The 27401-nt window shown below is 50.3% G+C and overlaps 1 protein-coding gene across 1 annotated transcript in view; it reads left to right on the top strand.

The window, feature by feature from the left end:
• CACNA1H (calcium voltage-gated channel subunit alpha1 H) overlaps positions 1 to 27401 on the top strand; it is a gene marked incomplete at its 5' end in the record, with an annotated part of 109398 nt that overhangs the window by 55786 nt on the left and 26211 nt on the right. The window contains 16 exon segments of the mRNA XM_031061064.1: positions 5924 to 6075; positions 7312 to 7497; positions 8517 to 8634; positions 10048 to 10203; positions 13036 to 13126; positions 14447 to 14655; positions 16779 to 16959; positions 16962 to 17152; positions 18953 to 19053; positions 19413 to 19536; positions 19655 to 19723; positions 19831 to 20015; positions 21886 to 22012; positions 22314 to 22439; positions 22930 to 23019; positions 23764 to 23977. Of these exon segments, the coding sequence (XP_030916924.1) occupies positions 5924 to 6075; positions 7312 to 7497; positions 8517 to 8634; positions 10048 to 10203; positions 13036 to 13126; positions 14447 to 14655; positions 16779 to 16959; positions 16962 to 17152; positions 18953 to 19053; positions 19413 to 19536; positions 19655 to 19723; positions 19831 to 20015; positions 21886 to 22012; positions 22314 to 22439; positions 22930 to 23019; positions 23764 to 23977 (2320 nt within the window).

Here is a 27401-nt window from a genome sequence, read left to right as displayed (position 1 = left end):
AGGAAGGAGGTGGTGTGGAAGAGACCTTTTCTCCTCTGTGAGGGATGCAGGTGTGATTATTTCTGAGTTTCAGAGCAGAAAGGTGTTCAGTTGTCCTGCTGAGACCGAGCCTAAATTATGTAAAATAGCAGCTGGTGGATGCAGCAATCAAAGGAGATGAGGGAGAAGGTGGGCGAGAGGAAAAAGGAGGCACAAAGAGATCCCGGTCCTTGGAGAACTGCAGGAATTCAGGTGCACAAAGAGAATCTGAGGCTGCAAATTCCACCCTTCGTTGTCTGCTTGGAGGAGCCATCGATAACTGGACCATGATGGGTTTCTCTTTTTTCTCTTTTATTGCATTCCGTGGTTCCAGAAAGGCTCTGGGGTCCTTGCTAAAACCACACGTGGCAGATTCTCAGCTCCCAAGGTTTTCAGACCTAAACTATTTAGGAAAGGATTTTTTTTTTTTTGGTCTATTTATCTGAACTTGGAATGAACTGTTTGAGTTTTGTCACTAATAAAAGCATAGTTTGGAATCGCTGGAATATTCTGCAGCATAAAAATGGCCTTGAAAATGGGCAGAGAGGGGGTGTGTTTTGCCTGCAGTCAGGGCTTGCTCTTATTTAAACTCAAGGATGCTGAAATCTTCCAAACTGATCCCACACAGTTCCTGCTCTTCCCTTGAATAGTGAGAAATTTAACCCTGCAGGCCAAGGATGATTTAAATCTGAAATTGTAAAGTTTAGACTGAAATCTGAACTTTTTTTGAGCGTTCCCTGGGATCTGCCAGTGGGACTTGGGGTTAAACCATTCTGTGCTGGTTTTTGGTGACAGTTTCCAGCATGGCCGTTCCCATTCCAGCCTCCACATCCAGCCTGGGGGATCCTCATGCCAGCCTTGCCAATCTTCTCCCATATTCTGGGGATTCCTGAGCATTCTGGATCCTCCTGCAATTCCACTTGGTGACCTTTTGGCCCTGGAATCCTGGACTGATGTAAAGGTCAATAATTGCAGCAGCAGAAGATGAGGAGATCCCCAAAGCTGCTGGGGGGGTCGTGCTCACCCTCTTTGTGTTTGAAAAAGGAATTTTTTCCTGCTGCAGCTTGGAGCCCAACGGAGGGCAGGTATTTTCCCTGCCAGAATTGTTGAGGCTTCGATAAAAATTAGCAAAAAGCAAAAACTTTAGACCAACTCTCCTGGAAGTGCCTCATTTTGCTGCCAAGCTTTGTTACACATCCCAACCCGAGCTGCATCTCATGACAGAACCACTGCTGGAGCCAAAAGCCTGAAGTTTCCAGCTCTGAGCAGGTCAAAACGAGACATTGCAGCAATTTGAAAGCGTTGTTGCAATTTCGTTTTCTCCCAGCCAGAAAGTTGGACAAAAATAATCCTCGCCATGAAAAGCTTTGGTTTCAGCAAATCAACAATTTGTTTCACCCGGAGAAAAAGACTCCTGGAAAAATTCCTGCTCTGGGACCGCCTTTAATTCAGACAAAATCAACAGTGGCTCCTAGTGGCTGACTGCAGGGGAATGGCCAAATCCATCTTGAGTGTCCCTTCCTTGACCCTCCTCGTGGATCTGTGCTCGTCAGCGAGCGGGAAATTTGCGCTGCAAGCAATAAACCATTTCAGAAGGCATAAAAATATCCCCGTTTCCCCGGCTCCCGTTGGTGTCAGGGGAAGATAATTACACTGGAAGGCTGGAGCAGTGGATGTTTGGCTCATCTGCTCCTCAGCATCCTCTCCAACAATCCCCAAGCTCCCAGCAGGGCTTGGCCGCCGTTCAGGGCCATCCGTCCTTGTCGGTGCCCGGCGGGTCCTGCCCGGTGTCCCAGCAGGATCCCGCTCCAACATCCCTGCTCACAGCTGGCCCTGTCATCACATTAGTGCTGCCTGCCTCCAAACACCATCCCAAAAGGATAATGAAGATCCCTGAGGTGAGATTTTGCAGTGTCAGCCGTCTGTCAACCTTTCCCAGGCGTCCTGCCGCGCTCCAATCTGCTGGATCAGCTCCTGGGCACAGCTGCTGACGTTCCAGGCCACCTCCTTGTCCTCTCCTGTCCCCGTCCCTCGTGGCCTCTCTCCCCTCCCTGACAGATCGCTGCAGATTTTTCTCCCACACTTCAATAGGAAGCAAAAGTCACGGAGCTGGAGACAAAGCAAAAAGGGCGCAAATTGTCAAAGGAAATTGGGAAATGAATTCAGGATTGGCTCAGCGCTCCACAGGAGGATCTTGGGTTTGCCTAAGGAAACTTGGGATTTTAGAGAGTAACAATGTACAAATTCCTTTTATTTCTTTGAGGGTGCTTTTGGGGTTGTTCAGCTTTTCAGACTCAACACTGACTTTTTCTGTGATGACTCTGAGATTGTCTTATCATGATGCACTCGATGATCTTTGAGGTATTTTCCAACCTTAGCCATTCTGTGCTTCTATATCCACATCATTCCAGGATTGGGGATTTGAAGTGACCACCAGGAAGCCCAATTTTCATGATAAAGTTGTAACTCTTGGCAGCAGCAAGGGGGATTTGGAGAACCCCACGCTAGGTTTGCCTTCAGTGCATGAGGCTGCTGCTCCATGGGAGAGGACGAGGTTCTGGGGACAGCAGCGGGCAGGTTTTCCATGTTTCCCAGGAAAAAAGTGCTGGGGGACAGCAGGAAAAACAGAACAACTCCAGCAAGCTGCAGATTCCTGTCAGGAATGGTGGTGGCTTCTTCTCCCAGGTAATCAGCAACAGGATGAGAGGAAATGGCCTCAAGCTGTGCCAAGGGAGGCTCAGGTTGGGCATCAGGAGGAATTTCTTCATGGAAAGGCTGGTCAGGCACTGGAATTGCCCAGGGAGGTCTGGAGTTCCCATCCCTGGAGGTGTCCAGGGAATTCCTGGAGGTGGCACTCAGTGCTCTGGGCTGGGGACAAGGTGGGGATCAGGCCCAGCCTGGACTCGATGGTCCTGGAGGTCTCTTCCCACCTCAGAGATCCTGGGATTGTGTGTGATTCCTTGCTGACAATTGTCATTCATTTCCCAGCCTCAGCCTGCCACCCACACCCTGCTCCAGGAGCTGCAGGGACACCAGACTTTAATGAGTTATTTTGCTCCTTGTCAAGAATTCCCTCTCCAGCCCTGCCTGGGGGGACCCTGAACGTGCCAGCTCCTGACAGAGAGCTCGGGGACGCTGCCAGCACCGTGTCCTGTCCCCGCTGTGGCTTGGAGCAGGACAGCCTGGGAGCCTGCAGGGCTATTTTGGGATCAGTCTCTGTGGAGAGCTGGTCAAATTCCATCCCAGAGCAGCCCTGGGCCTCTGATGAGGTTTTGTTTTGGTTTTTTTTGCCTCTCCCCAGGTGTGAGTTGGAAAGTGGGTGGAAATACTGATTTTCAGTTTGGAAACTGGGTTTCAGTTGGAAACCCAGTGGTGGAAATACTGATGCACTCGATGATCTTTGAGGTATTTTCCAACCTTAGCCATTCTGTGCTTCTATATCCACATCATTCCAGGATTGGGGATTTGAAGTGACCACCAGGAAGCCCAATTTTCATGATAAAGTTGTAACTCTTGGCAGCAGCAAGGGGGATTTGGAGAACCCCACGCTAGGTTTGCCTTCAGTGCATGAGGCTGCTGCTCCATGGGAGAGGACGAGGTTCTGGGGACAGCAGCGGGCAGGTTTTCCATGTTTCCCAGGAAAAAAGTGCTGGGGGACAGCAGGAAAAACAGAACAACTCCAGCAAGCTGCAGATTCCTGTCAGGAATGGTGGTGGCTTCTTCTCCCAGGTAATCAGCAACAGGATGAGAGGAAATGGCCTCAAGCTGTGCCAAGGGAGGCTCAGGTTGGGCATCAGGAGGAATTTCTTCATGGAAAGGCTGGTCAGGCACTGGAATTGCCCAGGGAGGTCTGGAGTTCCCATCCCTGGAGGTGTCCAGGGAATTCCTGGAGGTGGCACTCAGTGCTCTGGGCTGGGGACAAGGTGGGGATCAGGCCCAGCCTGGACTCGATGGTCCTGGAGGTCTCTTCCCACCTCAGAGATCCTGGGATTGTGTGTGATTCCTTGCTGACAATTGTCATTCATTTCCCAGCCTCAGCCTGCCACCCACACCCTGCTCCAGGAGCTGCAGGGACACCAGACTTTAATGAGTTATTTTGCTCCTTGTCAAGAATTCCCTCTCCAGCCCTGCCTGGGGGGACCCTGAACGTGCCAGCTCCTGACAGAGAGCTCGGGGACGCTGCCAGCACCGTGTCCTGTCCCCGCTGTGGCTTGGAGCAGGACAGCCTGGGAGCCTGCAGGGCTATTTTGGGATCAGTCTCTGTGGAGAGCTGGTCAAATTCCATCCCAGAGCAGCCCTGGGCCTCTGATGAGGTTTTGTTTTGGTTTTTTTTGCCTCTCCCCAGGTGTGAGTTGGAAAGTGGGTGGAAATACTGATTTTCAGTTTGGAAACTGGGTTTCAGTTGGAAACCCAGTGGTGGAAATACTAATTTTGTGTAGTGGCTTTGGTTTGCTAATTTTATATTTTTTAAATTTTTATTTGATTTTTAATTTTTTAATTCCAAACCACGGCACCAGGTAGTTTTGGCATTGTGAGGGAAAGGAATAGGATGGATGAGCTCTGCTTGATGTGAGGGAACCGGGCCCTGCAAATTTCCCAGCCCTTCCCCGGTATCCCATGGCAATCGGAGTTTATGGATTAGATCCTGGAGCTCTGAGTGCTCTTCCCCTGGATAAATGGTTGAGCAGCAGACAGACGATTGCAGGGAGTAATTTAGCAGTGAATGATGGCTCATTAGCAGCCCACGGGCTGGAGGGGATGTGTGGGCTCTTCCCAAATCCCAGTTAACTCTTTCACCCTCTCCTTCCACTGCCAAGGGTTGGATTTGCTGAGTGTGGATGTGTTACAGAGCCTCAAGTAGTGCTACAGCATCCCCTCCAACCAGCCGATTTTTACCCCCCTAACGAGGGATGGGGAATAAAGGGAATTATTATCAGTCCAGGAGATGAGTCAGATATGAAAATCACACTTTTTCCCAGACAATGTTATTACTCTGAGGAAAAGGAAATGAAAAAGGCTCATTTTGTCTCACAAAGGAGCAGGCCTGGAACTAGAAATGCTCATTGCAGAGACAGGTGCTGTTGGAAGGAGCAGCTCCAGGGAGGGAGCAGATCAATCCCACCTTTTCCCATTTTTTTGGGGAGCCTGGATGCTGGGCAGGCTTTGCTGCACTTCCCAGGAAAGGAATGGAATGTCTGGAAGCCCGAGGGAATGTGGTGCTGGGATAGAAGAGGGGCATGGAAAAATCTTGGGTTTCGGCTCCATTAAAACCTTGTACACCCAGAGAAACTCAGAGATCCTGAGTGCAGTCCTGGCACTCAGGGCCATGCTGCTGGCACCTAAAATCTGCTGGGTTTAGGAAACACCATTTGGGGGTCTTGGGGGGCAATTCCCAAAGAGAGGTAAGTACCTCAAAAAACATAAAACTATTGATCCCACTGACTTCAGGTGTATTTTTTTTCCTAATGCTCTTAGGAGATGTCTGGAAGCAAAATGCTTTGTTTTAATGAATAGAGCTGATATTCCTATATCACATATAGAAATATCTGATATTCCTATTTTTGCAGTGTTCATAAAGTTCTGCTGGAGTCAGTGCAGTAAAAGCAGAGTGATCCATGTGAATCCAGGCAGATTCCAGCCTGGATAATTCTATCTTGGAACAGTGAACAAACCCTCTCCTTTGCTTAGCTTGAATTATTTTGGGTTGGGCACAATTGTTCTCCAGCTGCTCCAGAACCGGGCTGGGATCCTGTGATCCCAGTAGAACTCACAGGGAACTCCAGGAGGTTCATCTGCTGTTCCCTCAGACATTTCTTTTTCCTCCACGGCTTTCCAGAAGGAGCACAAATCCCAGCAGAAGGAACATTTCCCATTTTCTCTGACCACTTTGCTTTTCTGCCCACAGCCAGACGAGCTGACCAACGCCCTGGAGATCAGCAACATCGTCTTCACCAGCATGTTTGCCCTGGAGATGCTCCTGAAGCTCCTGGCCTTTGGCATCTTTGGCTACATCAAGAACCCCTACAACATCTTTGATGGGATCATCGTGGTCATCAGGTCCTTCCCTCACTGTGGCTTTTCTGCTGGGGAGTGGGGTGGGGATCAGGGATGGCAAGGGAAATTCAGGTTGGGTGTTAGGAAAAGGTTTTCTGCTGGAAGAGTGGTTGGGCACTGGAACTGGCTGTCCAGGGATGCGGTGGAGTCACCGTCCCTGGATGTGTTTAAAAAAGGATTGGATGTGGCACTGGGTGCCATGGTTTGGTTGGTGAGGAGATGTTAGGGCTGGGTTGGACTTGATGGTCTTCAAAGCCTCTTCCAACCTGGTGATTCTGTGATTCCATGTGTTAATCCAGGGTTGGGGTGTGTTGTAATTGTGCTGGACTTTTAGATTCATCCAGGGTTGGGGTGTGCTGTAATTGTGCTGGACTTTTGGATTCCTGTCCTTAGGAGGGCTGTCCAAAGTAAATCAACCTGGCAGATGGAGAGGAAAATCTATTTATGCCACACATCTGGCATTGGGGTGGATTTTCCACTCAAGTGCAGCATGGTTGCTCCTGGGAAAGGGGTCCTGGGGGTGTCCCTACCCCAGCAGTGCCCTCCTCTCCCAAATGACCCCAGCTGGGCTGGAATTGGGCAAGCAGGAGGGGAAGGGGGCCCCTGCTCTGCTGTGCTTCTCAGGGGACACTGTCCCAGTCACACCTAAGTGCTGGGATCCTTTCTGGTCACCCCTCAATCAGTAATTTGGGGCAAAGAATTCCAGGGACACAGAGATGTAAAGCAGGAGAGTGGCCTTGGCACATCCCTTTGATCCAGACAAGGTTCAAGGTTCTGATCAAAGGTCATTCTGTGGTCTGATCAAACCAACCCCCCCAAAAATCCCTCTGGATGTTCTAAAGGGAGAAAAATACCTCAAAACTATTGATCCTATTGACTTGCAGTGGTTTTTCGTTTCCCTAATTCTCTTAAGAGATGCTGGATTTTGTTTTAATGAATAGAGTTGCGCTGATACTGCTATATCATAGGAATGGATATTCCTGGGATAAAATTGTGATCCACATTATTGTAGTGGTGCAGACATGAAGAACCTCAGGGGAAAAAAGGGAATTAAGGAGAAATTTTGGGGAATTGACCCCAAAACCAGCTGTAAAGCAGACGAGCCATGCCCCCAAAGGCGTGACCGCAGCTCTGGGGAGCAAAGCTGCTTCCAGGAGCAGGAAAAGGGGAGATTCCTGGGGGGATCAGCTGCCAGGGAGCAGAACTGCTGGTGCTAGCAGTGTCCCCATGTCCCCACAGTGTCTGGGAGATCATTGGGCAGTCAGACGGGGGCCTGTCCGTGCTCAGGACGTTCCGGCTGCTCCGCGTGCTGAAGCTGGTGCGCTTCATGCCCGCCCTGCGCCGCCAGCTCGTGGTGCTCATGAAGACCATGGACAACGTGGCCACCTTCTGCATGCTGCTCATGCTCTTCATCTTCATCTTCAGGTATTTCTTGGTATTTCAGGTATTTCAGCTCTTCCTCGAGGCCTTGTTCTGCTTCAGGGATGGGTGGGTGGGGATGGGGACATGCCGCCGGTGTGGGGGTGATGCCTTGGGAAGGCTGGGCTAGAACAGAGGCTGGAAGAATTAAAGAATAGAACAGAGGCTGGACAGAGTTAAAGAATAAAGTAGGGATTTATGAAAAGGCCTCAATGGATCCACCTTGGGCCTGGCCAGGGCTACACCCAAGATGAACACAAAATGGTCACAAAATGCACGCCTGGTCATGGGGTCTCTCATTTTTATAAGTTCTGATCCATTTGCATTTTGGAGTTAATTGTCCAATTACAGCTTTAGGTCACATCCTTCTTGTTTTTCTCTCCTCAGTCCACGTTGTTTGTGCTCGTGGGGCTGAGGTTTGGATCATTTGTCCTTGGTCCCCAGCTGGAGAAAGAATTGTTTTGTCTCCCTGCTCTGTGCAGAGAGCTCGCCATCCCCTGATGTGAAGCCAGACCCACACACTAAAGCAGCACAGAATGTGAAAAATATAAAAGCCAAAACCTGAGGCATCAGGGGTAGTGCCCACAGTGGGATATTTAACTCTTTCTGGCCCGTTTTTCATGGAATGCCATCATTCCAGAGGTGAATGAAGGACACAAATGGGCAATCACTGCCCCTTAGAGGCTCCTGAGCTGTGTCACTGGCTGAACCATACCAGTGTTAGATTTGGGGTGGAAGTCGTGCAGATTCCAAGATTTCTGTCTGTTTGACCCTTTAACACCCCTCAGAATCCTTTGCTTGGAAACAGGGAGCTGGCAACATGGTTTGTCATTTTTCCAGACAAAGGAGAATTCTGGATTTTCCTTCAGTGCAGACAACTGGAATGAAATGTGAGGCAGGAGAACCAAATTGTGGGGTGAAATAAACCACTGGGAGTGGAAAAGTGTCCATAAAACCCCTGCAATCCTCCCTGCAACCACATTTCACCCAGGTGTTTCTTCCATCTGCCTCTTTCCCCACTGCAGCATCCTTGGCATGCATCTCTTTGGGTGCAAGTTCAGCCTGAAAACCGACACGGGAGACACGGTTCCAGACAGGAAGAATTTTGATTCCTTGCTTTGGGCCATTGTGACCGTGTTCCAGGTAAGCTCTGCGTCCTCAGGGGTGTTTTAAGGGGGAACGTGAGGAGTTTTTATTCCACGAAACTCTTCCAGGAGGTGTCAAATTTGGAGTGAAGAGTTGTTAGGGTAGAGATGGGTTTAAAAGCCCTGATGGAGAAGAAATCTACTCAAAATCAGCACTGTCCTTATCTCTTGTCAGTAAAAGGAGGGCATCCGCTCTTATTTTCCTTTTTGCTGCCCATCCTGCTCCTACTCTGCAGATCTCTGTCTCCTTCACTGCCTTTTGCAAACAATTCTGGGGGTGACAGATCCTCTCCCAAATCAGAGCTGGAGGTGCTGGGGCAGCCTTGATATAAAAAGTTGTGTTTCCTCTGCAGCCTGGTTTGTGCCTGAAATGCCTGGCAGGTTCCACAACAGAGGAATCATGGTTAATGCTGCTTCAAGGATATTTTAAATATAAAAATTAGACTTCCGTGTTTCAAAGCTCAGGCTTTGGAATCTGAGTGCAACAAGTGTAAATAAAGTTCCTAAAAGCAGAGTAGCATCACTCAAGGTGGAAACAGGCCAGAGCCTTCCCTGTGGATATAAATTCTCACAAAGGAACAAGGACAAATCAGCCCCAGCCTCAGAGCTTCCCATTTTTCCCTTCCCAACACATGAATTGCTGCATTTCTCCTCCCAGTCCCTTGGGAAATGCAGCTGGCACGGAGCACAAAGGCTCAGTCCTGCGTCCCAGGAAGGTTATTGAGCAGCATGACTCAGTGCAGCACTCCTGTCCCCAAAGCCACCTTGGTTCAGGGGGTTTGAGGCTGTTTTCATTGCAAGAATTAATGTGGAACATGAGCCTGTCATCCGTTTTTCTAAGATTTTTGAAGCTGGAGAGTGAAAATCCCTGAGGAAGATCCCGCAGAGCAAAGCTTTGCAGTGATGGGTTTTTTTTTTTTTTCCCCAATGTTTTTACCTGAAGGAAACAACTTCCCTGAGGTTCTGGAGCCACCCAATGTCATTTATCTCATTAAATATCCTGTCCCTTACCCTTTCCTTCAGCTCCAGCTGCCTTCTAAAGAGCAGCCTGAAAGGAGACAAGATCTGAGGCCTCAGGTCTGTTATCTTCTGATGGTTATCAAAGGAGGCAACACCTCCAGGAAATAATGGGATTAGGACAGTGCATCCTTCACCTGGGGATATCTTGGATCTCAACTGTCCTCTCTGGGCAGGGCAGTTCCTGCAGGGAGGGCAGGCCTGGCCAGCAGAGGTGCAAAGATCTAAATAAAGGCAAATTTCTACAACGTGATCTGACATCACGTGCAGAGAGCTGAACAAAGGCAATTCTTGCTGCCTCATCTCATGAGAGCTGCCAGTGGAAAGGTCAGGAGGAGGGGGAAATGGCAGAATTCAGCGCACAGAGGAGCTGAGGGTTCCCCTTTCCCTGCAGATCCTCACGCAGGAGGACTGGAACGTGGTGCTCTACAACGGGATGGCCTCCACCTCCTCCTGGGCCGCCCTCTACTTCGTGGCCCTGATGACCTTTGGCAATTATGTGCTCTTCAACCTCCTGGTGGCCATCCTGGTGGAAGGATTCCAGGCAGAGGTGAGACATCCAGGCTGAGGGAAGGGGAGAGAGCTGTGGGGATAATCCATGGCAGGGAAAACATCTACCCATGCAGGCAGCCCTGCATTTAAATTTAAGGAGTGCAGATGAGCTGTGGTGGGCACCTAAAGCTCTTCTGGATCAATCTTTGCAGCCATAAATTTAAATTTAAGAGGTGCAGATGAACTGGGCTGGGCATGCAAAGCTCTTCTGAACTAATCTTTGCAGCCCTAAATTTAAATTTAAGGGGTGCAGATGAGCTGTGGTGGGCACCTGAAGCTCTTCTGGATCAATCTTTACCATCCCTAAATTTGAATTTAAGGGGTGCAGAAGATCTGTGGCGGGCACAATTTAAGGGATGCACAAGAGCTGTGGTGAAGCTCTCCTGGATCAATCTTTGCAGTTAAAGCCAAACTGGATGTGGAATGGGAATTGGGGGACCAGAACTCTGATTTAGAAGAAATAATTTAGCATTAATTTTACTCACCAAATCTCCCATATACCCCATGGTTTGTGTTTCTGTGTGCTGGGAATCAGGCTTTCAATACATCCCAAAGTTTTACTAAAATCCCAACAGATTAAATCAGCTGGCTTCCCTTGATGAGGGCTGGTTGCCTTGTCCTGAAGGGAGCTCAGGGCTCTAAGCAGGACTTTCCCCCAATGGGGCTGTGCTGTCCATGGCTCTGTCCTGTGATTCCACATGTTCCACCCAGCTCCAGCCCTGAGGACCAGGCAGGATGAGCCCTGTCCTTTCCTTGGGACTCTGTCCCTTCTGGAATATTTACAGCCAGGGGCACAGCTGCTCTAAAGCTGTTCCCAGGTTCCTGACATTGAATTCTCAGATCTTCAGGACGATGCTTTGAGGTGGAAGAAGTTTTCTCCTTTAGGGATCTTTGCAGGGAGCAGCTCCCGTTCTTCCCCTGCCCCTTGGGAGGTTGAACCCGGTGCTGATGTGAAGCCAGAGCTCTCTGAGTGCCTGATTGCTCCTCCAGACAAGCTGTGGTTTCCCTGCCCAGCCCTAATGGCTCCTTTCAGAGCTGTTACAGACCATGATTTAAATGTGTGCAAGCTCTGCTTTTCCCAGCCTGGATTATTCACCCCAAGGGCCAGCAACCACAGGCATGGCATTTGCAGGGCACATTTTGGTCTCCACTCCCATTTATTATCAATCCTGACATCAGGCCTATGGGCTTGTCACTTGTCTCAGGGAGAGGCATTACACAAAACCCTTCTCAGCTGCCAGGGCTCCCCTCAAGCCTTGCACTGGGAAATCATAAAATCCTGGAATGCTTTGGCTTGGAAGGGACTTTAAAGTTGGTTCAAACTCCCTGCCACAGCTAGGGAACCTTCCACCAAACCAAATTCTCCTGGAGCTGAGTTTGCTTTTGTCATCCCTGGCTCTGCTGCTACGCTGGGAATTCTTGGTTTGACCTCTTTGACTTTGCCTCTGACAGGGGCTGTTCTGAGCAGTCACGGGAAGCACCGAGGGGAATTTTCCTCCATTTGCTCAGGTGTTTCTTTTATTTATCTGGAGAGGGACTCCTGGGACAGCTGAGAGCTGCTCTTGACTCAGAACCATCAGCAGGGCTTCAGCAAGGGCACTAAAATCGTCCTGTGAAGCACAGCACACGCTCTCAGCCTCATCCCAGCTCCTGATCTGCCTCTGGAGCAAGTTTGCCAGGAGTTTTCCTAGAAGAGAACAGACTTAAATGGCCACAAACCCATTTTTAGTACATTTGTGTTTAGTACAAGTAGCCAGACTTCAAACAGGGCCATAATTGCATATTTGTGTTTACACCGTTCCCATGTCATTTTGAAATCCCCCCCAGAGCTGCTCTGGGAGAGCAGGCAAACCTCCCAAAATTGTGCAGATCTTTCATCCGCTCTGCACTGGTGTTTCTGCTGTGAAACAAAGATGAATCAGGGAGCTCGAGCCGTTCAGTCATCCTGGCTGCAGCACTTGGCAATAAATCACAGCAGAGCGAAGTTCATTGCCGCTTCAGCACCGTGCCTCTGGGAACTGGGGGGGTTTGTCCAGGCACCAGGCACAGAACTGTGCTCCTTTCTCTGGGATCAGCCCTTCCATGCAGCCCTTTGCTGTCAGTTTGCACAGATTTCTGCAGTGCTGAGGAATCCAGCCAGAGCCCTGCCGGCATTCTGCTGGAATCCCTCCCCGAGGAAGGAGAACCTGAGGATGGCTCCTCTGTCCCAGGCTGATCATTTCTGGTAGCAGATCTGTCGAAAACGAGCTGGGCTCCCAGGAGGAAAGGCGGGGTGAGGGTGGCTGTTCCCTGTCCTGAGCTGCTGCAGGGCTGCCAGGCAAACTGGCCTCATGCCCTCTGCGTCGGGTTGCCAAGAGATTTCCCAAAACAATCCCAGCCAGCACAGAGAGAGCAAATCAGGCTTTCCAGATCTAAGTCAATTTGAAAGTGCTGTCAAACAGAGAATTAAAACCCTCTGACACCCTTTGACATCAAACCCTAAGTGCTTTCAGCAGGGATCATGGAGAGAGCAAACAAGGAGCCCCCACCATGCCAGGATTTTCAGTCATTCCTGCAATTCCAGCTGCTCTGGGATGTTTTCCCCTGGGATTTGCTGTTCCTGGAGCAGTGTAGGAAGCACAGGGACACGGCAGGGACATGGTGACAACCACAGCATGGTCCTTTCTGTCCACATGAGTGAAAACAAGGGAGAGGGACTTGCCTGGGATCATTCCCAGGGTGGGCTCAGAGGGAATTTGGCATAAACCACCCACAGGGAGCAGAGGCAGCTCAGAGCTGCTGAGGAATCCTAATGAATTGGGTCTGTTAATTACCCTCCTCCTCTCTGCAGGGAGATGCCAACAGGTCAGACACAGATGAGGACAAGACATCTGCCAACTTCGAGGACGAGTTTGAGAAGCTGAAAGACCTCAGAGCAACAGGTGGGGCTTTGTGTCTGTGTTTTCCTGGGAATCTGGGAGCTGCAGCTCTGCTTCCACAATGGAAGAGTCCAGTTAATTTAGCAATTAATCTGACTGCAAAGCCACCAGAGCAGCTCTGCAAAGTGTAGGGGAGGCTAAATGAGCACTGATATTTCCTTTAGACAGATGTTTTTTCTAATTTAAACGTTCCCCAAGAATTTTTAGCTGTGTCTCCTCCCTCCTCCTGCACCATTAGCACAGAGTGCTTTGCTGACAGCAATGTTCTCACCCCACTTCTCGGCAGCTTTTCCAATCAATCAAGTTCTCATCTGTTCCTTTTGGTTTCCCACACAAAATGCATTTGGGTGAGGTTTGATGGATGGAAAATGTTGCTGCTCATTTGTGTTCCAGGAGGGTCTGGCAGTCGATTTGAGGGGAGGCCCACACTGCTCTGGTGTACCAAAAACATGGAATTGGAGGTGACAGCCTTCACTTTGCAGCCAGAGGGGTGACAAAAAGGGATCACACATTTTAACAGTGAATGATGGCAAACAGGAGCCTCTTCAGTTCCTGCTTCCTTTGATTCCCAGCTTGGGGTCTGTGAGGATCTCTCCAAATGCTTCTAAACCAGGATTTGTTTCAGCCAAGGAGAGGCTGGTTGTGGGGAGCAGATGGAATTCAGCTGAGGAAGGGGCAGCAGAGCCACTTGTTGGGGAAGCAGAGGTCCCTTCCAAGCCAAGCCATTCCATAATTCCACAATTTCTTTGGAGGACACTGGGTTCCCAAAAGCCCCTTAAGATGTCATGGCATTCACCTGGTGCCTTTCAACACCTTGGGGGGATCTCACTGCCCACAGCTCCACCTGGCAGAGTCCTGGAGGTCCCCAGGAGCAGTGTCCCCTCACGTGCTGTCCTCTGGTATTGTATTTGTGGGGTGGCAGGAAGGAATGATGAATCTGACTCCATGTTCTTAGAAGGCTAATTTATTATTTTAAGATACTATATTGTATCAAAGAATACCATACTAAAGAATACAGGAAGGATACTTACAGAAGGCTAAAAGGATAATAATGAAAACTCGTGACTCTTTCCGGAGTCTCGACGCAGCCTGACTGTGATAGGCCAATAAGTCAAAACAATTCACATGAAATCAATGAAACAATCACCTGTAGGATAAACAATCTCCAAACACATTCCAAAGCAGCAAAACACAGGAGAAGCAAATCAGATAACTATTGCTTTCCTTTTTCTCTGAGGCTTCTCAGCTTCCCAGCAGCAAAACCCTGGGGAAAGGGAATTTTCATAAAACATGACTGTGCCACCCTGTCCCCTTTCCATGCAGAGATGAAGATGTACTCGCTGGCTGTCACCCCCAACGGGCACCTGGAGGGCAGGGGGGCCATGCCCCCGCCCATCATCCTGCGCACGGCCGCCACCCCGATGCCCACCCCAAAGTGCTCCCCACACCTGGACTCCCTGCACGCCCTCGGGGACTCGAGGAGAGGCAGCAACGCCTCGCTGGACCCCACGGGCTACGACCAGAAGTCCTTGGTAGGTCCTTGGTCCTAGTCCTTGGTAGGTTCTTGTGGCCCACAAGTGACACAGGGCGCTGTGGGGTCTTGGTTTCCAGGTGGTGGTGGGATGTTCTGGGGTGGAAGGGACCCACAAGGATCGAGGGGATGGCCCTGACAAGGGTTGATCCCACAAGTTTGGTGTTGTCAGTACCACTTGAGCCTTGAGCTCAGTTTGGGGTCATGTAGGATATTGGGGACAGGCACTGCTGGAAAATGAAAAGGAGGGTGGTGGAGGTGGGAAATGAGTAGAAAGGCAGGAGGAGAACAGAGCTGGGGTGTGCAGTGCTGAGGCAGGGCAGGGACAGCAGAACAGCCAGGGACAGTGAGTCCATGGGAAGGGCAAACAGGGATGTACCAGGATCCAGGGTTTTCCTGCCTCCCTGAAGCCCTTGCCAAACCATCTCACTGGACAGCCATAACCTGAACAAGTCCAGCTACCCCTGACCCCTCAGAGGAGGAGCAGGGATCTTTTCCAACCACACCAGCCATTTGGGATGTCTTGGAGAAGCTGTCAGGTGTTCTGTGAGGATGAGACCTGCAGCCCGCCTGGTGTTTTGGGGCTGTATCTTGAATTTACACTGTGTCGGGGAATTAAACATTTTCCCTTGAGCTCTGGTGACGGTCCCACAGCCCTGTTGCAGGGGAAATCAGGGGAACAAAGGATGAGGGGGTTTGGAATGAGGAGATGGGATGAGATGATCTCCAAGGTCCCTTCCAAGCTAATTCCACCATTCCTTTGGAAGGCTCTGAGTTCCCACAGAGGCTGTGACATTCACCCGATGCCAGGATCGGGCTGAGCTGCTGCTCTGGCAGCCCTGCCTGCAGCAGGGGGGTGGGAGGGCAGCTCTGGGCACACATAGGGAGCAGAGGCAGCAGGCAGAGTGGATTTCTGCTGCTGTTTATCCATCCCACTCCTCTGCTCCAGAGCTGCGAGATCATGTTCAAATCAAGGCAGCAGACCGTGAAGGCACCTCACGCCCAGGCACAGCCACCATCCCCCTTGCTAAGCTGCTTAGTCAACCTAATGCCTTTGAAAAGCAAACAGAGCTGACTGCTGTTTGCCTTGGGCTTTCATGGCATTGCGAGCTGCTGGACAGGGATGTTCATCCTTCCAATCCCTTCTCGGGGAGCACAGCAGTGCCACCAGCCAGAGGCAGGCGAAGCAGGCAGGGCTGCACTGAGGAGGAGGAGGAGGAAGGCAGTTTGCCTTGGTTTGTGCTGGGAGGAAACCATGGAGGGAAAAGGAGTTTTCCTCCTGGCTTTTCTGCGCTGACCTTAAGCTCTCTCATCTTGGGAATTGCCTGTACGTGCCCAAGTGTGCAGACAGGCACTGAAATTTGTGGAGGAGGAACATTCACTCCACTTCCTCACACGGCAAACGGCCGTGACTTTCACCAATCTGGGCAAAACTCCCCAATCTTCTGGGGGCAAACAACCCCTCTCTCCCTCCCTCCCTATGGGGATCTATAAAATCAGAGGGTTTTGGGAAAGCTGCAAAAGGCAGGCCTCAGAGACAGCAGAACTGTGATTAGAGCTAAGCAGTAGCCATGAGATTGGTCAGCAGAAAAACGATGTAAGAAGTAGAAAAGTAAGGACAAATAGAACAATGGTCTGTGTATTAACACTTGTCTAGAATAACTCCCTAGGCTGCAGAAAAGTATATCTAGCGAGATATTGGGAAGTTCTAAGCTTAATAGCAGAGCTCTGTGCATTGTGTTTCAAGGCTTACAGCAGGTATTTGAAATAAGCAAACATTGTTTTAACCAAAGGTACCTCTACTTATAGCGGTTGGATAGAACTACTGTCAATATGCTCTTGCTTTGTGTGATTGGTCAACAAACTTTTAAAGTGAGTTGTAACATTAAGTTCTTGGTCTGCTGCCTGGGATGTGAGCTGGTGGCATCTTCCCATTGTCATAACCATGTAATGTGACTGATGCTGGAAAATAAAACAGCTCGAGGCACGTTCCTAGCAGTCCCATTGGTGATTTGTACAGAGCCCCTGGCCTGCAATAAATGGTGCCCTCTGTGAGGCCTGCTTTTCGCAGCTTTCCCAAAACCCTCTGATTTCACAGATTCCCACACCTCCTTTCTCTCCCAGTCCAGCCTCCGCAGCTCCCCCTGCGCCAACTGGGCCACCAGCAGCAACTGGGGCAGCCGCCGCTCCAGCTGGAACAGCCTGGGCCGGGCGCCGAGCCTCAAGAAGAAGAACCAGTCTGGAGAGCGGGAATCGCTGCTCTCCGGAGAGGGCAAGGGCAGCACAGACGATGACTCTGACGACGCGCTCGCGCCGGCTCCCAGGAGCTGCTGCCCGAGCTGCTGAGGGTGCCCTCCATGCGCCAGCTCGGGCCCGGCCCCGCCGCCCTGCTGCCCACAGAGTTCCGCGGCTGCAACGGCAAGATGGGCTCTGAGCTCTTCCTCAGGGTGGACGGGCACAAGGAGGACGCGCTGGACTACGAGGATGACGGGGAGGATGTGAGTGCTGAGGGATCTTGGGTGGCTGGTTGTTAATTGCTGCTCCCAGATGCGTAGGATGTCTCTGTTTCAGCCCGCGCAGCTGAAGAACGAGTCAGAGCTCTTTACTTTTCGGTCTTGAGGTTGTTTATTAATTCTTATCTATGAAATTTTCTCTCTGCCCAGCTGAGGTCTGCTCAGCAGGGCAGCCACAGGCACTCTGACCACCCCCGAGGCGGTGTTGTCTTTTTATACTACAAACTACATATAACATATTTACACTTAATTCCCAATACCTATCACCTATGTTAGACAGTGAGCTTCTACTCTCAACCAATCCCGAAGTGCCAACATCACAGCAGAAAATGAAGAACAAGACGAGGAAGAAGAAAGGCTAGACACACCCAAGTTCCTCCATCTTGTCCCCACAACCCCCGTTCCAAAAATCCTAAAATCTACATTTTCACCCTGTGATAATTTTATTATTATATTATTCAAACTTCTGTGACTTTCAGCTCCTCATACAAAGCTGGTAACTTGCTGCAGGGGTCATAATCAAATCCCCAGGTGTTTTGGGCTGCGTGCCAGGGTCTCTGAGCCCCCGGCAGGATCCTCAGCAACTCTGGAAACCCGGAGGGATTTACTGAGTTCTGACAGAGGGAGATGGGTGTTCGTGGGTTTTCCATTCGTAAAAGGATGGATGGATCCAGTAGCATTTCTGCAGACCTCTTCTGTCAGGCTCAAAGGGCAGCAGGACTGTTTGTTCTTCAGCTTTAGGCTGTTGCACTCAAATTACATTCACCCCACATCCTTTACATTGCATGGCTATAAAGTAGGAGTTTGTTTTTAAACTATGGAAATCCGACATGGATATGTGTTATCCCCAGCTGAGGAATGGGCCTTTGCTTCCTAAAAGATCCCTTTTTTAAGAGATCGTTTTAGGCCTGTGTTGTATTTGCAGGGAAATGCCCCAACGAAGGCAGGAATGATGAATCTGACTCTATGTTCTCAGAAGGCTAATTTATTACTTTATTATACTATATTATATTAAAGAATACTATAGTATACTACACTAAAGAATACAGAAAGGATACTTACTAAATGCTAAAAACATAATAATGAAAACTCGTGACTCTTTCCAGAGTCTTGACACAGCTTGGCCCTGATTGGCCAATGTGTCAAAACAACTCACACCAGAATCCAATGAAACAATCTCCAAACACATTCCAAAGCAGCAAAACAGAGGAGAAGCAAATGAGATAAGAATTGTTTTCCTGTTCTCTGAGGCTTCTCAGCTTCCCAGGAGAAAAATCCTGGGTGAAGGAATTTTTTCAGAGAATGTGAATGTCACAGGCCTGTGACAATCCCATGAGGTAAAACTTCCCTTTTTTTCCAAAAATGCCTCATTTTTGGGCCAATTGGGATTGTCCCCTTCCAAAATGAGCTGCAGACACTGCAGGTGAATGCCTTTACTCACAGGAGCTGTTTGGTGTCATGAAAGCCTAAAAAGAGATGTTTTCCACTTAACTTTTTGGTTACTTGAGGCCTTTTTGGGTTTGGCACAACGCTGTGTCTCCAAATGACACCTTCCCAGAAGTCTTGCTTTATCCTGTCCATCTCTTCCCTTTTTCCATCCCTGTCCTCCTTATTTTCTTGGACAAATGTGATAATGGCCACCACAGCTCTGTCCCAAAAGCTGTGACCGCCTACAGACGCAATAAAAAGCCATTAACTGCCCCCTCCTTCCACAAAACCACTGTGAAAGTTGAAGAGGCAGGAAAATAAAAGAGGAAGAAAAGGTGTTCCTTCTTTTTTACCCAGAGTTATTGCTACCGGATCCGCAAAGCCCTGGAGCCCTACAAACCCCAGTGGTGCAAGACTCACGAGAACTGGTCCCTCTACTTGTTCTCCCCACAGAACAGGTAAGAAATTCCAGTGAAATTCCAGCCCAGCAGGGGTTTGAGGTAATGGAATATTGCCTTCCTAGACAGCCCCCCCTTGGGAAAAATCCTTCAGAGCTTTAGAAATCCAGCTCCTGATTTTGAGGTGAAGTTTTCAGTTCGGTGTGGGCAGAACTGTGTGGTTCACCCCTTTGTTGTTGGTGGCTTAGCCAGCATTATTAATAATTAATAATTAATGATAATCATGGCCGAAGCCTGTGGAGATGTTGCCTCACCACCTGGGCTGGTGCTGGTGGCACATCAACATGAGCTGGGTTTTGGGGAGGAGCCTGTTCCTGACCCAAACTTCTGAAGGATCTGTTTTTCCCACCTCTCTCCAGGTTCCGCGTGACGTGCCAGAAGGTCATTGCCCACAAAATGTTTGACCACGTGGTGCTGGTCTTCATCTTCCTCAACTGCATCACCATAGCTCTGGAGAGACCAGACATCGACCCCCTGAGCACGGTGAGAGGCATTTCCTTCCTCCATCCCCCATGCAGATCTTCATCTCCTCAGGACCAGACCCTGCAAGACAAATGTTGGGTTTCTGACTCGCGTCTCTTTGTTGTTCTGTGTTTTCCAGGAGAGGATATTCCTCAGTGTCTCTAATTACATCTTCACTGCCATCTTCGTGGTTGAAATGATGGTTAAGGTAATTAGAGCTTCATCCCATGGCCCAGAGCAAATTCTGGCAGACCAGACCATGGCAGAGTTACAGATCTGGGTGAAGATTTCAACTCTCCCTTCTCTTGGCTGCAGGTGGTAGCTCTTGGCTTTTTCTCCGGGGAGAACACGTACCTGCAGAGCAGCTGGAATGTCCTGGATGGAGTGCTGGTCTTTGTGTCCATCATTGACATCATTGTGTCCATGGCATCAGCAGGAGGAGCCAAAATCCTGGGAGTCCTTCGTGTGCTGAGGCTTCTGCGGACCCTGAGACCGCTCCGGTATGGGCTGATAAATCAGAGCTTGGGAAATGCACAAGGTCTTGTTAACACCTCAAAAAACTGAAATGCAACATGGGTAGAAACATCTTTGGGGATCTCTAAACTCGGTGACAAATTGTTTGAAAACAGTGAAATGAGTTCAGATTTGTCTTCTCCAGCTCAGACACGCGTGGCTGGAGTTAGGAGTGAGAGGTGCTGTCAGAATCCAGAGTGAGGGCAGTCAGAGCCTCCTCCACACTGCAGCTTTATCAGCCCTTCCCAAATCCTTCTTCCACTGCACAACCTCACAGGCATTCCCCAGCAACCAGGGATTTGCAGTTGAACAAGTGCTGATGAGGATTTGATAAGCTCCAGCATCCTTCTGAGGATTTGATAAGCTCCAGCATCCTTCCCTGCTCTCCTGACCCTGCCAAACATCCCTGCAAAGCAGCTCCTCCCTCAGCCAGGCACAGGAGGGCAGAGCTTCCAGTGTTTGAGAACAGGAGTAAAGATAATCTGTATTTTGGTTATGATTATAAAGAGGGATAATGTTTGGGGGGGAGGGGATTTGGATGAGCTCCTGTTCTGGTTTTGTCCTGCTTGGCAAGAAACAGGACCCTTTTTTTTCTGAAATTTCAGGGGAATGAGACAGTCACCTCCAAAAACCTGGAAACTTCCTGGGACAAAGCTGTGCTTGTGAGAGTGATAGGCAGAGGGAATCTTTCAGACCACAAGAACAGCAGCTCTTTGTGCTCTGTGTCACCTTAGTGACCAGGAAATCATTGTTTCTGGCTCATCACTGTTCTGCTGGTGGCACCAGGGTCCCCTGGCAGTGCTGGCTCCCCAGGACACCCTGGACATGTCACCATGTGTGACCCATAGAAGTGGGAACAGAATTCAGGGCATGGGCAGTTCATGAGGAAAGGGGAGGGGGAAAGGGGGAATTGGTCTTTGAGAATAACTAGGCCAGATCCTATGAATAGAAAGGAATTCATCACCTCTCACCACGGCCTCACTGAGCACAGGATGGCTCCAGGGACCATTCCTAACACTTTGGAGGTGCAGTTCAGTCTCCACATGATTTCTCTCAAACAAGACCCTGTGGAAATGCTGCAGCACAAAACGCTTTTCTCTGGGCTTGGCAGGCACAAGGCATCACTATCCGTGGGAGCTGCAGCTCCCAGCAAGGACTCGCCCTTTACGAGCCCATCCTAAAAACAACTTTGATGTTTTTCAGGCAAAACTCCTACCTGGTCCTTCCCAGGAAAGCTTGGCTTGGGCTGGTTCCACTGCCACATCCCCAGGGCAGGGCAGTGCATTCCCCAGGCTCTCCTCCAGGAAAGCAACACCCCAAACCTGCCTCAGAGCACACCAGGAATCCCAACGGGACTGACCCTTTGGCTGTGGAGCTGCTGATCACAGGCTCCTGTTAGCTAAGAGCCAGCTCAGGAACTAATTAGGAAATAAATTGGAATGACTCTGTTTGGAAAGTTGTCATGGCCACTGCTGCAGGAGGAGCACCAGACGTGCTCTCCAGGCCCACTGGGAAGATGTTCACGTGTTAGGAGAGGAAGGAGGGTCCTGCCTGTGTCCCTGGGCTGGGGTCAGAGCCCTTGGAGGGATCAGGCTCCTGGAGTGAGGTACAAACCTCCCACAGTGGGAGCTCTGTGATACCCTGCCCACAGGGAGTCTCCCCTCCTCACTCTGCCCAGCTGTCACTGCTTGAATTCCATCTGATGGGATTGGGAATGTCCTGGTTGTCTGAAGAATTCCCTGCCTGCAGGTAGAGGAGGGTTGGGCCAGCCCCAGAGAGCAGAGGAGAAGCAGCTGGGTGATAACAGCACATACATAAAAATTAAAAGTTTAATTGTCTTGTCTTTTTTTTTTCCAGAGTCATCAGCAGAGCCCCAGGTCTGAAGCTGGTGGTGGAAACTTTGATCTCCTCCTTGAGGCCTATTGGGAATATTGTTCTCATCTGCTGTGCTTTCTTCATTATCTTTGGGATTTTAGGGGTCCAGGTAAAGTATTTCCCTCCTCTGTAAGTGCTGCTTTTCTCACAAGCTGGGGTTGAGGTGGAAATAATGAGCTGAAATGCCTCCAAAGGAAGATTTCAGTTTGGGAAGAAGAGGCAGGCTTTTGGAGAAATGATCCAGGGTGGGGTTGGCAGCTGCTCCCAGCAAGGATCTCAGGATTAGGAGAGCAGACAGACCTCCCTGATGAACTCTACTGCAGGAATGAAAGATAAATCACAGAACAGACTTTTCAAAGCTGCTTAATTTTTGTTCTTTTTTTTTTTTTAATTTGTGTTCTCAAATGCAGCTTTTTAAAGGCAAGTTCTACTACTGTGATGGCCCTGATGTCAAAAACATCACCACGAAGGCCGACTGCACCAACGCTCACTACAAATGGGTCCGGAGGAAGTACAACTTTGACAATTTAGGGCAGGTAAAGTCCTCCCTGCAGGGGTTTTCTGTGCCAGCTTTCATGGATGGACACCCGAAATGCGTGGCTTCAGGAGGGTGTGGAGCCTCCATCATAGGAAGTTTCCAAAACTGATGTTGGCAATCATCTATCAGTGGGTTCATATCTGCACTCGGTGATCTTTGAGGGCTTTTCCATCCTTGGTCATTCTGTGGCTTTATCTGGAAATCTCTGTCTTTTACACTAAATGTGTAAATATGGATCAGATCAACCCTTGATCTCTTGCTATGGTTGTACAATTCCTTGGTTTTAGGAGAATTGTCCTAAAGCCACTGCTTTGGGATGCCATCCCTCAGCTGCCCTCTTGTTCTCCAGATTCCTTCCTGTTCTGTTTGCAAATGAAGAAAATAAAATGCTTTACATGGCTGAAAGGCAGGCCAGGCCATAGGAGGAGTTGGGAGCTCCTTCTCTGGGGACTGCAAGGCAGGACCAACCCCTTCTGTCCATTTTGCAGGCCCTGATGTCCCTGTTTGTCCTCTCCTCCAAGGACGGCTGGGTGAACATCATGTACGACGGGCTGGATGCCGTGGGCATTGACCAACAGGTACCTGTCCTGCAGAGCCCACCTGTGCTCCTCTCTCCAGCCTCAGGCCTGGGCACTCCGGGGTTTTTTAAAGTCCCAGGAAGCAGCGGAGCTGTAGAACCTCCTTGAGGTTCCTTTTGCTCATTGAGCTGCCAGTTTTCCATTTTTTGGAGTTACTTTTCCACGGCTGTTCCCATGTAGGACAAGCTCTGGCGTGTCCTACATCAGGGGATGTAGAATGAATTAGAATGAGGGTGCTTGAGGATGGGAAACCACCAGGAATGTTGTGGGAAAGGCATTCAGTTTGTGAGTTCCGTGGCATTTTCCGTGGGAAGTTGAGTCTCGCATGAGTAGGACCCACCCAGAGCCACAGTAACACTTTGGACTTCATTTCCCCCACTTCTGAAGATCTGGTAACAACTGAGAAACATTAAGCAGGAGCCCACATCTGAAAAAATTAAAGATCTGGAGCCTATCTTTAGCTGAAACAATCTTGCTGGTGGGATGATGCTCACCACTGAGATTTAGCTGAAGCTGTGTGAAATAAATACCAAAATAATCAAATCCCATAAGGCAGTTTTTGGGTGGATTTTGCACCAAACGGCAAAATTTTAGTCAGTGAGAAGATGAATGGGAAGAAAATCCTTGGGGAAAATCCTCCTCCCAGTGCTCCCCACCTCCCCACACAACTTACTGCTCCAAAAAAACTGACTCAACCCACCCGCTCTGTGCCGCTTCTCCCTCGTCTTTCCCTCCCCCTTCCAGCCCATCCAGAACCACAACCCTTGGATGCTGCTCTACTTCATCTCCTTCCTGCTCATCGTCAGCTTCTTCGTGCTCAACATGTTCGTGGGGGTGGTGGTGGAGAACTTCCACAAGTGCCGGCAGCACCAGGAGGCGGAGGAGGCGCGGCGCCGGGAGGAGAAGCGGCTGCGGCGCCTGGAGAAAAAGCGCAGGAGTAAGGAGATGTACCTGTCTGGTCGGTAGAGTGCCTTACAAACCAAAATCTTTCTGAGCCCTGCCTGCTCCCAAAGCAAGATTTCCTTTTAGTTTTGGGGTTTTTTGTTGTTGTTGTTGTTTTTGTTGTTGTTGGGGTTCACGAGGTTGTGTTGTTTTGTTACCTCTTTGGCGGTGCCGTAAGGCTCGGGCTGGTGACGCCTTGGGATTGTCCTGGTGGGAAATGTCACCTTTTCACCTGGCTGGGGGGGAAATGCTCCTCCAGCAGAGTTCTCTCTGCAAGGCCACGCTGTCCCAAGCACCGAGGGACAGGGGTGAACAGTTTCCCTGCTCCCCCCGTGCCTGGAGGCCACTGAGGCTCCCCCGTGCCTTAACGCGCCGCCTGCATCTGAGGATGGTGGTGGGCTTTGATTTGGGGATTCATTTCTCAGCCGAACCAGTGCTGATGCCGTTTGGAGTCCTGGAGCATGGCCCCGCATGCCACAGACACTGCATGGGGCATGGACAGAGCCTGGGGACAGCAGGGAGCCCCAGGGTGGGGCTGCAGGGAGAATTCCTCTTGGGAACGCGTCCATGACAGGAGATGCTCGTCCCATTCCAGGCTGGGACTCAGTCCTGGGACTTGTTTTGTCCTTGGAACACTGGCCAGGGGCAGGGCCGTTAGCCAAAAAAGGCCTTTAGCCAAAAAAGGCCTCTAGCCAAAACTTCCTTCTCAATGGATCTCATAGGGACCATCACACCCCAAACCCACCTGAGCCTGTGCTCCTTTCCTGCCCCAAACCTGCCCATCCCCGCCTCCCCTGGGCAGGCTGCCCCTGGGAGAGTATTCCCAGGAAATCCGCCAGGAAAGCAGCCCCAGCTTTCCCAGAAGTTTCAGTGAGCAGGGAGAGCCTGCCAGGCATTTTTGAGGAGTGAGCAAACCTGGCTTGGCCACCGAGATCAAAGCTGAGCTTAGTCAGAGGTAAGGCTGAGCTTTCCTGGCCCTGTCTGCTTGCAGCAGTGCTGTGGCTCTGCCTGGCCGTGTCATCTCCTGGAAGGACCAAATATTGTGACAAATTGCTTGTGTCCCACACATCAAGCCATGGATATCCATTTCCAGCTGGAAAAGCAGCCCAGCTCCAAGGACACGGCACAGGCTGTGCTGGGAGAAACCCCATCCCATTCCCTGCATCCCTCCAGGCCTGGGGCAGGAGCTGTGTCCCTCACAGCCCCTCTCCTGCTCCCCTGGTGCTCCTTGGTGGAGCCAGGGGACACCTCAGCACTAAATGATGGCACTGCTGTCCCCACAGGACCTCAATGGCACCACAGGGAGGGCCAAGCCCTTTTGATGTTAGCCAGTTGTGAGTTCAGTGCCTGGCTCAAAATGAAATCCAGCTCAGACACTGAGTCTCTCCAGAGATTTCCAAGAGTTCAGATGCAATTTCCTTCCCCTTTTCCCATTTAGCTTTGGGAGTGTGAGGGTGGAAATACTGAAGGCAGCATTTCCAGCAGAGGGAGGAGAATCAGTTTTAGGGTCCCAGGGGTCCTCCTTGTGCAGCTTCTACCCCAATGTCCTGACCTAAAAGACATTCAGATAAACTCGAAGTTTATATGAAATAAAAAAAAAAAGCAATTTTAAGCATCCTTTGAGAGAACAGCGGCACAGGTATGAAGGCACAGCTCAGTTCCTGATTAGGAAATAAATCTTATTAAAGCCTGGCTGTGACTCCACAGCTCAGACACAGAAAGAGCCAGTCCCTGTCAAAGTGATGGACACTGTGACATTGTCCCTCTTTATCCACCACCTCCAAGGAGCTATTTCAGCCCAGCCATTGCACAGATGAGCCTTGTAACATTTCATGGAGAGCACACAGGGAGGAGGACAGATTTCTGGAAGGGGATCAAGTCAATAGAGCAGCTGAGAAGTGAAACATTTGGCCATGTGCTGGGCTTCCAGAAGGTTCCCTGAAAATGTCTGGCTCTACCTGCAAGGACAGCTTGGCATCCAAACTGGAGCTGTTACCAAGGTGAACCCAAATATCTGCTGCACTTTTGGGAAATTGCTGTTTCCATTTCAAGGGATGTATTTTTGTTTCAGCTGGGAGGGGTTTGAACCTCCTGGGTGCTTTAGGTGACTAATGGATTTGATAAAAAAACCTGTGGCAGACTCAGAAAGATGTGAGCTGTGGCTGTGGGCAGCGTGTGTGTGTGCTCGTGGAGCTGGGGGATCTGCATGGTGGCAGCAGCTGGCAGCTTCCTCTGCTTCCATGTGTCCCAGCACTCCGTGTCACCCCTGTGGAGCAGCCTGGTCACCCCAGGGAGAGGAGGGAGCAATGTGGGCAGGCTGGCAGAGATCCCTGCTTTCAGCTCAGTCAGCATTCCCAGCATTGGGCAGAGCAGGAGAGGAGGAAGAATTTGTGTTTTAGCAGGAGCAAAATCCAGCCTAGGCCACAAATGCACCCTGTGGGCTTGCTGTCTGCCTGGCACCTTGTCTGTGTGTCCTGTCCCCTGTCTGTGATGTCCCCTGGGCATTGAGGGCTGGGGGATCTGTCCCTTCCTGCACACACAGAAATGCACCACGGAGCTGTGGCAGGCTGGGAATGGGTTAAACCTCAGCTGGGTGATCTGGGTGCCAATCCCAGGCTGGGTCCAGGATCTGAAGCCTGGCAGAGGGATTGTTCTGTGTAAAACACAGCCCTGGATGGGTTAAACCTCAGCTGAGTGATCTGGGTGCCAATTCCAGGCTGGGTCCAGGATTTGGGGCTTGACAGAGGGATTGTTCTGTGGAAAATACAACTCTGGGAATGGGATAAACCTCAGCTGGGTGATCCTGGGTGCCAATTCCAGCTGGATCCAGGATTTGGTGTCTGGGAACACAGCAGAGGAATTGTTTCATGGAGAACACAGTCTTGGAATGGGTTAAACCTCAGCTGAGTGGTCCTGGGTACCAATTCCAGGGTGGATCCAGGATTTGGAGCCTGGCAGAGGGATTGCTCCATGGAGAACACAGCCCTGGATGGGTTAAACCTCAGCTGGGTGATCTGGATACCAATCCCAGGCTGGATCCAGGATTTGGTGTCTGGGAACACAGCAGAGGAATTGTTTCATGGAGAACACAGCCCTGGATGGGTTAAACCTCAGCTGGGTGATCTGGATACCAATCCCAGGCTGGATCCAGGATTAGGACCTGGCAGAGGGATTGTTCCTGGGACACAGCCCTGGGAAGGGTTAAACCTCAGCTGGGTGATCTGGATACCAATCCCAGGCTGGATCCAGGATTAGGACCTGGCAGAGGGATTGTTCCTGGGACACAGCCCTGGGATGGGTTAAACCTCAGCTGGGTGATCCTGGGCACCAATCCCAGGCTGGATCCAGGATTAGGACCTGGCAGAGGGATTTCTCCATGGAGGACCCAGCCCCTACCCAGGTGGGATGGGCAGTCACCACCTGCTTTGGGGTGATTTTTC

The sequence above is a fragment of the Geospiza fortis genome, unplaced genomic scaffold (genome assembly GCF_000277835.1).
Source record: "Geospiza fortis unplaced genomic scaffold, GeoFor_1.0 scaffold213, whole genome shotgun sequence".
NCBI lineage: Eukaryota > Metazoa > Chordata > Aves > Passeriformes > Thraupidae > Geospiza > Geospiza fortis.
The sequence above is the reverse complement of the archived record's forward strand: the minus strand, read 5'-3'. Positions and strand labels throughout refer to the sequence as shown.